The 10589-nt window shown below is 38.2% G+C and overlaps 1 protein-coding gene across 1 annotated transcript; it reads left to right on the top strand.

Moving 5' to 3' along the window:
* The first annotated feature begins 1651 nt into the window (after positions 1-1651).
* LOC131393686 (olfactory receptor 2K2) lies at positions 1652-2527 on the top strand. Its single transcript, XM_058524738.1, has one exon. The coding sequence runs from the start codon at positions 1652-1654 to the stop codon at positions 2525-2527; it is 876 nt and encodes a 291-aa protein (XP_058380721.1).
* Positions 2528-10589: the final 8062 nt, after the last annotated feature.

The raw sequence follows: 10589 nt of genomic DNA, 5'->3' as shown, positions 1-10589 counted from the left end.
TAGATAGGAAATAGAGTGGAGAAGTCAAAGATAATGATGTAATATAATGAAAACTACTTGAAAAATGTTATGCCCCTGTTATAGGGGCATGATATGAGATATTGCCCATAACACAATTGTTTTCACCATCACCATCTATGCCAGCTTTTTAAACATGGAGGACTGGGAGAGAAATGAGCATTGACTGGAGTTGAGAAACTGGGGAAGAAATGGGATGAGAAAGTGAAGACTGAAATATTGTAAGATAAACCATATAATTGAGGAATTTTCCTATGAAAGAAAGAGCAAAAATAAGATGGCAGTTTGCATACATAGCGTGACAGTGAAGGGAATTTTTAAGAACAAGTACATTTGAAAATAGAAAGAAGAGAACTAGTGGGGAAAGGAAAAAGATTGAAGGTGATAAAGAGCAATATCAGTGCAGAAGCAAGGTAAGTTTTGTAACTTTTAAATTAATGTGAAATGTAAAAAAAAATAAAACTTTAAGTGTCTTGTTTATAATTAGATGATTTATAATCTTCTTTTCAAAGAGATTTTAAGATCATTTTGAAAGGGAGTTTAATTTCTGCATTTCCTGGATCTTCAGGATCCAGGGTTTTAATGTATAATAGGAGTATTGCCTGGGTATAATTTTTAGAACTATTTATATACTCACAAAAGTATGGGGTCTCAATAATGAATGAAACTGTACAGTACATGTATCAGTGTTTAAATGAGGTGGGTTATTTTGTGTGACTTGTAAACTGGCTCTTAAATATAATCAGAATGTACATCTACAATGCTTCAAACAATGTCATCATTTTTGAAACAAGTGTACGGACTCCACGCTGTTAGCTGGAAAAAATTCATTTAGACCCAGAACTTCATAGACGTTAGTTTAAAATTCATTTATTTGTTTCTTTCAACAGTCCTCCTCTTCTTCCAGTGAAAATCAGTAATGTTTTTTATGTACAAATATGCTTTTTTTTTTTTTTTTTTGGTGAGGGAGGTTGGCCCTGAGCTAATATCTGTTGCCAGTCTTCCTCTTTTTGCTGAGGAAGATTGTCCCTCAGCTAACATCTGTGCCAATCTTTTTCTATTTTGTATGTGGGACGCTGCCATAGCACGGCTTGATGAGTGGTGTGTCGGTCCATGCCCAAGATTCAAACCTGCGAACCCTGGGCTGCCGAAGCAGAGCATGCGAACTTAACCACTACACCACTGGGCTGGCCCCACAAATGTGCTTTCTTTTCCTCACTTATGTGGTTTTCTTTTCTAATTTGTGCTCAATAGTTTATTCAATGTTCATTCACATTTTTCTACCATTCAACACTTTCATATGTTTACTGAAAACCTGCTGTGTGCCAAGTATAGGATTGCGGGATGAGATTCAAATACTAAATATGTTTATTCTTGTTTTCAAATTCACTCTTGTCTAAATTTTGTTGTGGAAGAATCAACTTTTTATGTAAATCAAACCTTGTTTTTTTCCCCTTAGATCAATAGATACACTATCTTGTGGTTTCTTGCTGTAAAATTGTGTTTATGATAGTGAAAATAAGTTTGAAAGAGCTTTCCTAATGAAATGAACATTATACTTTATCCATCTCTTTATGTCCTCAGATGAAATGAAAAGAATAATACTAGAATCGCTACAGGTGAAAGAAAGGAAATGCAAGGAGAAAACATCACCATTTGGAGCATTTTTTTCCTGGAGGGTTTTTCTAGATACCCAAAGTTGGAGATTGTTCTCTTCGTCTTTAGCCTTGTAATGTATCTGATAACACTCTTGGGCAACAGCACTCTTATTTTAATCACTATCTTAGATTCACGCCTTCAAACCCCCATGTACTTGTTCCTTGGAAATCTCTCTTCCATGGATATTTGTTACACATCTGCTTCTATTCCCACTTTGCTGGTGAACTTGCTGTCATCCCAGAAAACCATTATCTTTTCTGGGTGTGCTGTACAGATGTATCTGTCCCTTGCCATGGGCTCCACGGAGTGTGTGCTCCTGGCTGTGATGGCATATGACCGTTATATCGCCATTTGCAACCCACTGAGGTACCCCATCATCATGAACAGGCAGGTCTGTGTGCAGTTGGCCACTGTCTCCTGGGTGACGGGGTGTCTGACTGCCCTGCTGGAAACCTGTTGTGCCCTGCAGTTACCCCTCTGTGGGAATCTCATCGATCACTTCACGTGCGAAATTCTGGCAGTGCTGAAGTTAGCTTGCACAAGTTCACTGCTCCTGGACATGATCATGCTGGGGGTCAGCGTGCTCCTCCTGCCCATTCCAATGCTCTTAATTTGTGTCTCCTATGTCTTCATTCTTTCTACTATTCTGAGAATCAGCTCAGCAGAGGGAAGAAACAAAGCTTTTTCTACCTGTGCTGCCCACTTGACTGTGGTGATCTTGTATTATGTGGCTGCCCTCTCCATGTACTTAAAACCTTCTTCATCAAGCTCACAAGAAATAGATAAAATCATCTCTTTGCTTTATGGAGTGCTTACCCCTATGTTGAACCCCATAATTTATAGTTTATGAAACAAGGAAGTAAAAAATGCTATGAAAAAACTGCTGGGCAAAATACCATTGCATCAAACACATGAAAATCTCTGACTGGGTGCCTATGGTTTTACCAGGGGTGTGCCCCTGGCAGAACTCACCAGAGAAATTCTAGACAGTATGCTCACCCTTAGAACACTGACTTGAACCATAGCTCTGTAAGTTTACAGTTGTGAGATATGTGTACACAGTGATTGCCTGTGAATGATAGTAGGCTTCAATTTGCATTTAGTAATGTTTTCTGTCTTTTGTGTTTCATGGTTGTGAGAAGTTTTGGTCTATAAAGTCATCACACATTTGCTCCAGAAGGAAACTTGGATAAATTTATTCAGTGAATGTTGGTGCCAGTAGAAACCTGTATATCTTCTCTGCCTTAAATCCTTTCTAGAATGAGGCAGGAGCACAAAGAAACAAGTCATAGAGATCGCCCTTGATTATGCAAGTGAGGAAACAGAATCAAAGAAAAATTGAAAGACTTGCTCAACATCACACAGATGCAGAACTAGAACTGCAACCCTCATCCTTTTGATTTCTTCGCCAGAGCTTGTCTTCCCACATCGTAGTGGCTCCCTAATTACCCTTCCTCATTCAAAACTCCTGAGTAAAACTCCTGACCCAAGTAAGGCATTCAATGCCAACTTGATTTGCTCACCTGCTGGTCTTGCCTTTCTAAGCACATAGATACTTGTGAAAACTGTATCTGTTTCCATGCCAGTGTCCCACCCATACACTAATTCAGTCTTTATGGTTGTCTTTTTCCTTCATTGGATGATTGAGTTCGCAAGGACAAGGATTCCTATTATTTTGTACTTTCTATGTTTATAGCAGTCATTCAGTAAACTAATAAATTTATTAGCTTTAAACTAATCACTTTACTTGATAAATACCGCTTGTGAAAATTATGGAGAAGAAACAACATGGGCAATGAGGTATATTGCTTTATAAATATCCAACGATTACAGAGACAATGTTTTCATTAGTTGTTTTAAATCTTATTCGTGTAAAAATATTGCTTGTTAAAAGTGCAGATTCTCGGCGTCAACTCCCAGATATTCTGATTCATTAGCTCTGGGGTGGGGGTCCTGATAATCTGCATTTATAATAGATCCCCAAGAAATTCTGATATGGGTTGTGAGATGACCATATTTTGGGAGACATTGTTTCCAGTGAAAATCTATCATTCCAAAAGAAAGTTAGGATTAATTCTTTTTTCTCCCCTTTTCCTTTTAATTTTTCTTCCATTCTTTCTGGCTCCCTGTGCACATTCTCATTTGCTTACCTCTACTTCTAGAGTAGGGAACGGGAGAGGGTTTTGACTGGAGGAAGGTTAACCCACTTGACAAATTTCAAAATATGAGAGATGCAAGAGTTTTAGTATTGGATGTTGAGTTCTGGATTATTTAACTCTTAGATCATTCCCTTAGATCTTGGGCTTCCATTACGTGTTCCTGGATGTGTAACCCACATATAGAGAGACTTGAGATAACCACATGCAAAATTCTGGTGATGAAGCAAGGGGACAAATTTGATGCCAGATATTGCTGCCAAGAGATGTTTGATTGTGAGGGATGGAAAAAAGCCCTGGGTAAGTGGTTTTGGGGTAGTAGGAGAGAGCTGATCAGAAAGATTTCATAGAAGCTAGAAGTAATTATTTTTCTGCTTAGATGCCTCAACCTTCTCAACCCAACTACCATATTCATTTCCTGGCAATTTCAGAGTCATTTTTTTTTTTTTTTATAATTTTTATTTATTTATTTATTTTCCCCCAAAGCCCCAGTAGACAGTTGTATGTCATAGCTGCACATCCTTCCAGTTGCTGTATGTGTGACACGGCCTCAGCATGGCCAGAGAAGCGGCGTGTCAGTGCGCGCCTGGGATCCGAACCCGGGCTGCCAACAGCGGAGCGCGAGCACTTAACCGCCAAGCCACGGGGCCGGCCCTCAGAGTCATTTTGAAGTGAAATTTTATAGTAGGCTTTTATTATAGTAGAGCTGAATTTTATGTTAGAGTAGAACTAATTGTCCGCCTCCTGGAATTAGCTATAATATGAGTGGTAGTAAATATAAACAGAAATAACCAGAGTTATAGAAATAGCTGAAATCTTTACTTCAAAGAGTGAACTATGAGAACTTGAAGACACACAGACTGAACACCCTCTGTAATTAGTATATCAGTTTTGAAACAAGGAACTGAGCAAATTGACATGGAACCAAATGTTTCAGAATGGGCTATTTTAGAATAGGACACTGAAACAGATTAGAAATGACCCAGATGTCAGAAAAGGACCGAGGATGGGACCCAGGCAGATATCTCCCTAGCAGCTCTTGGCTAAGAGATTAAGAGTTACAGTAATTAAAGCTGTGTTACATAAAGTTCCTGTGACTAATAAATAACAAGCAAATATAAGTATAAATGTACTTTATATATTATATGCAATACTAAAGTTAATTATTGGTAAATGGTGCATTCCTTCATTTAGATTCCATCTCAACCAATACTAATTACAATCATTACTTTTATAGTCTCAGGTACGGGATCTTTTTTTTTCTTTGCTTGAGGAAGATTCGCCTTGAGCTAACATTTGTGCCAATCTTCCTCTGTTTTGTATGTGGGTTGCCACCATAGCACGGCCACAGACAGTGGTGTGGTTCTGCACCCAGGAACTGAACCTGGGCCACCGAAGTGGATGGCGCCAAACTTAACCACTAGGCCATGGGGCTGGCCCCAAGGGATTGTTTTTAAGTATTGTTGAAAAGAGGAATATATTTGACAGAGAAGATAAAACCACTTCTGATAGATGATTCCTGAATGAATGATTACATGATCATATTTACGCTTTAGAAAAATCTGGTCATGTTACTTCCCTACTTAAATCCCTTAGCAGCTTTTTATCACTCTAAATAACGAGTAATAAAAAGTCAACTGAAATCTTTTTTTTTTAATTGAGGTAACATTGGTTTATAACATTATATAAATTTCAGGTGTACATCATATTTTGATTTCTGTGTAGATTACATCATGTTCACCACCCAAAGACTAATTACCATCCATCACTATATACATGTGCCCTATCACTCCTTTCACCCTCCAAAAAGCCCCTTTCCTCTCTGGTAACCACAATCTAATCTCTGTATTTATGTGTTTGTTTGTATTGTTGTTGTCTTTGTCTTCTGTTTATGCATGAGATCCTACAGTATTTGACTTTCTCCCTCTGACTTATTTCGCTTAGCATAATACCCTCGATGTCCATCCCTGTTGTCGCAGATGTCAAGATTTCATGTTTTTTGTGGCTGAGTAGTATTCCATTGTGTATATATACCACATCTTCTTTATCCATTCATCCCATGTTGGGCATTCAAGTTGTTTCCCAGTCTTGGTTATTGTGAACAATGCTGCAATGAACATAGGGGTGCATACATATTTATGCATTCATGTTTTCATGATCTTTGGATAATTACCCAGCAGTAGAATAGCTGGATCGTATGGTAGTTCTATTCTTTTTTTTTTAAATTGAGGTCAAATAGTTTGTAACATTGTGAAATTTCAGTTGTACATTATTATTCGTCAGTCACCATATAAATGTGCGCCTTTGCCCCTTGTGCCCACCCCCCAACCCCCTTCCCCCAGGTAACCACCAAACTGTTCTCTCTGCCCGTGTGTTAGTTTATCTTCCACGTATGAGTGAAATCCTATAATGTTTGTCTTTCTCTATCTGGCTTATTTCGCTTAACATAATACCCTCCAAGTCTATCCATGTTGTTGTGAATGGGACAATTTTGTCTTTTTTTATGGTTGAGTAGTATTCCATTGTATGTATGTATGAATTGAGTAGTATTCCATATGTATGTATACATATATATATACACCACATCTTTTTTATCCGGTCATCAGTCAATGGACACTTGGGTTGCTTCCACATCTTGGCTATAGTGAATAATGCTGCAATGAACATGGGAGTGCATAGGCCTCTTTGGATTGTTGATTTCAAGTTCTTTGGATAAATACCCAGTAGTGGGGTAGCTGGGTCATATGGTATTTCTATTTTTAATTTTTTGAGGAGTATCCGTACTGTTTTCCATAGAGGCTGCACCAGTTTGCATTCCCACCAGCAGTGTATGATGATTCCCTTTTTTCCACAACCTCTCCAACATTTGTTATTTTTGTATTGGTGATTATAGCCATTCTAATGGGTGTAAGGATCTTAGTGTAGTTTTGATTTGCATTTCCCTGATGATTAGTGATGTTGAACATCTTTTCATGTGCCTTTTGACCATCTATGTATCTTCCTTGGAAAAATGTCTGTTCATATCCTCTGCCCATTTTTTGATCAGGTTGTTTGTTTTTTTTGTTGTTCAGTTGTGTGAGTTCTTTACATATTATGGAGATTAACCCCTTGTCAGATATATGATTTGCAAATATTTTCTCCCAGCTCGTGGGTTGTCTTTTCATTTTGATCCTGGTTTCATTTGCAGAAGCTCTTTAGTCTGATGAAGTCCCATTTGTTTATTTTTTCTTTTGTTTCCCTTGTCCAAGTAGACATGGAATTCGAAAGATCCCTCTAAGACTGATGTCAAAGAGTGTACTGCCTATATTTTCTTCTAGAAGTTTTATAGATTCAGGTCTTACCTTCAAGTCTTTGATCCATTTTGAATTAATTTTTGTGTATGGTGAAAGATAATGGTCTACTTTCATTCTTTTGTATGTGGCTGTCCAGTTTTCCCAGCATCGTTTATTGAAGAGACTTTCCTTTTCCGTTGTAAGTTCTTGGCTCCTTTGTTTAAAATTACCTGTCCATAGATGTGTGGGTTTATTTCTGGGCTCTCGATTCTGTTCCATTGATCTGTGTGTCTGTTTTTGTGCCGGTACCAAGTAAAGCTTGAAGTCCTTAAAATGACATGCAAGGACTTTCATAATCTGATTACTCACTGTTTACATCCTTTGCTGTATTTTACATAATTTTACATAATAAATAAATAAATAAAATAATATAAAAATAAAAAATAATATAAAAAATAAATATAAAATTTATAAATTTAAAATTTATTTAAAATATATTTATAAATTAAAAAATTTATAAATATAAAAAAAATAAAAAATAATATAAAAATATAAAAAATAAAATAAATAAATAAAAGGAATTTTACATAAAATTCCTTTTAGTTCCACAAAAGTGTACTCTGTCTTGCTTCTTTTATTAAGAGCATTTATCACAATTTGTAATGTGATCATAATTTGTGGATTTGCTTGTTTAATGTCTCTCTCACTAGTCTGTGGGTTCATTGAGGGAAGGACCAAATCAATTTCATTTACCACTGTATACCCAGGGCTTAGTACAAGGTCTGGCACAGAGAAGACATTCAGTGCATACTTTTTTCTGAAGGACCAAGTTCTCGACAAACATCTGTTGAATGAAAATATGCATGTAAGAAACTGGTTTTTTTTTTTTTTTTTTTGCTTTTTTTTTTGAGGAAGATTGGCCCTGAGCTAACATCTGTTGCCTATCTTCCTCCTTTTTTCCTTTTTTCTCCCCAAAGCCCTAGTAGATAGTTGTATGTCGTAGTTGTACATCCTTCTAGTTACTCTATGTGGGACGCCACCTCTCCATGGCTTGATGAGCAGTGCATAGGTCCATGCCCAGGATCTGAACCGGCAAACTCCCGGCCTCTGAAGCGGAGCGTGTGAACTTAACTGCTACGCCACTGGGCCTGCCCCTTTGATAAACTTTTGATGGCTATTCACTTGGATACTTGACCATTCCTGTGTTGAATACCTCTTTTGGATGGCGGGTGGTGGTGAGGTGATGGTGGCAGTGGTGAGGTGTCTGTTGAGAATTAAAGAATAAAATTGTCATCACTAGTTCTTAGCATGGAATCTTTAGGACTAAAGCATTAGATTAACCACCTTTACTTTTACAGTAGAGATGGTGTATTGTTAGATAAAGGAAATGTACTAAAAATTATTGTTTCAGGCCTTTGGCCTTGCACATTATAATTGATACAATTTCTGATGATCAAGATAGAGAAATGTACATAGGATGAAAGTAATTAGAGTAACTCATAACTGGTTGGATCTAATGAACACCGGAAGAGTGTGCAGAATAGAATGACTACTTGGTCTGTTCATAGAGGGGATTCAAGTATCATATGAGTGGTTGGGTCACATGTCCTTTACAGCTCAATTCCTTATTTAAAAAATAATAATTATGACATAAAAGGCCTTTAGCACTCCTTCATGGTCATAGATATAAATAGATATAACTTTTAGACTTCTCTGAATGATCTAAATTTAGAACCTATTGCAATGGATACATGAGAAAAAAATGTGTGTCATTAGGGGGTAAGTCATCTGGACATGAACAGAAGCTTGTGGGCTGACTGGGGGTTTTACAGTCATTCCCCCACCCAGTATTCTTTGTGACAAGGCACCACTGAAATGTGAAGTAATTATTTGGTTGACAAGTGAAGTAGATGACGTGGGCAGGGATAGAGAATGTCCTGGCAGAGGGGTAGCATGTGCAAAGGTCCCCTCGCAGAAGGAAGCATGACACGTGAACCCAAAGAATGTCAGTGTGATAGAGGCATGGAGAGCAAGGGGAGGAGTGGCAGGTGATGAGGCTGTAGAGGTAGGCCAAGGCCAGACCATGCAGATCTTTTAAGATGCTAAGCTCATTGAGAAGCCATTGAAATGGTTTGAGCAGGAGTTTGGCAAACATATCTAGAAAGAAGTCCTCTGGCTACAGTGTGGAGAATTGATTGTAGAGGGTGGGAGTGGACACAGGGAAACCAAGTAAAAGAAAACTGTAGTGGTCCAGGTGAGTGTTATTGGAAGCTTGGACTAGAGTGGTGGCAGTGGATAAAAAAGGTGGTGGAAAAATTTGAGAACCATTTAAAAAGTAGCATTAATAGATTAAGAGGTAAAGTCAACAGGATTAGATATAGGTAGTGAGAGAGATGAAGGTGTCAGGGGTGACTCAGGTGTCAAAGAAGGCTGATAGTGTCATTAACTGACACAGGGAATACTTGGAGAGGACCAAATTGGGTTGCAGGGTAAATCTCGAGCTGTATTTTAGATGTTGAATTTGTCAGCATTTTGAAGTATGTAAGTAGAGATATGGAGTCAATTGAATACACTAGTTTGGAATTAATGAGAAAGATAAGCCTAGAGATATAAACTTGTGACTTATTTGCATATATGTAATAATTTTAGTAATGAACATGGTTAACCTTAATTAGGGAGAGAATACAGAGTGAGAAAATTGCCTAAGAGGAAACTAGAGGAACACTAATATATGAAGTCCATCAAATAGGAGAAGCCAACAAAGGGGCATTGAAAAGGGAAAACCCCTAAGGTAGGGAGAGGGCAAAAGCCAGAGGACAGATTCCAGTTTTGATTGAGATGAAGTAAGCACGCTCCATCCTGTTTCTCCCACTGAATGCAGATAAAAATTCTAGATAGGATGCGTGGAGCAACTCTCTGAGGACTCTGAAAAATAAGTGGTAGCAGGCAAATTGGGGAAGGAAACTAGAACTCAAGGTACCAACAAACTCATGGTGAATTTTCGGTTTGTTTTTTTTTCTTTCCTCCCTCCAGTGTCTCTTGGCCTGGACTCAATGGCAACCTGAAACCCAAAGCTACACGCTGGGTTCAGACAGAAAGACAGAAAGAGCTCCAAGAGAAGCTCCCTATTTATGGTCTGAGAAGAGAGAAATGGAGCCGCTATGCATCAGAAAGAGTATAGTCAATTCCCTGATTTTTTTCCTATTATCTCTTGACCAAACCCCAGGCAGTCCTGTGGTGACAGTGGCAGCACCAGCAGCGGTGGCTAGGCGGGCATCTAAAATCTTTAAAAAGAACCTTCTTCCTGACTAGAGGAACTGTGGTCATAAGAACGTGGGAGGAACCCCACTGCTTTTTTGTTCTCTCTCTCTCCTCTCACCATTTGGCACTGAGGCAGAGACTTCCAGCCTCCAGAACTGTGATGAGCAACCTTAATTCCATCTGAAAACTTAATCTTCTTTGCCCTGTAATCTAACACATTCAC

This window comes from Diceros bicornis, chromosome 28, assembly GCF_020826845.1.
Source record: "Diceros bicornis minor isolate mBicDic1 chromosome 28, mDicBic1.mat.cur, whole genome shotgun sequence".
NCBI lineage: Eukaryota > Metazoa > Chordata > Mammalia > Perissodactyla > Rhinocerotidae > Diceros > Diceros bicornis.
The sequence above is the reverse complement of the archived record's forward strand: the minus strand, read 5'-3'. Positions and strand labels throughout refer to the sequence as shown.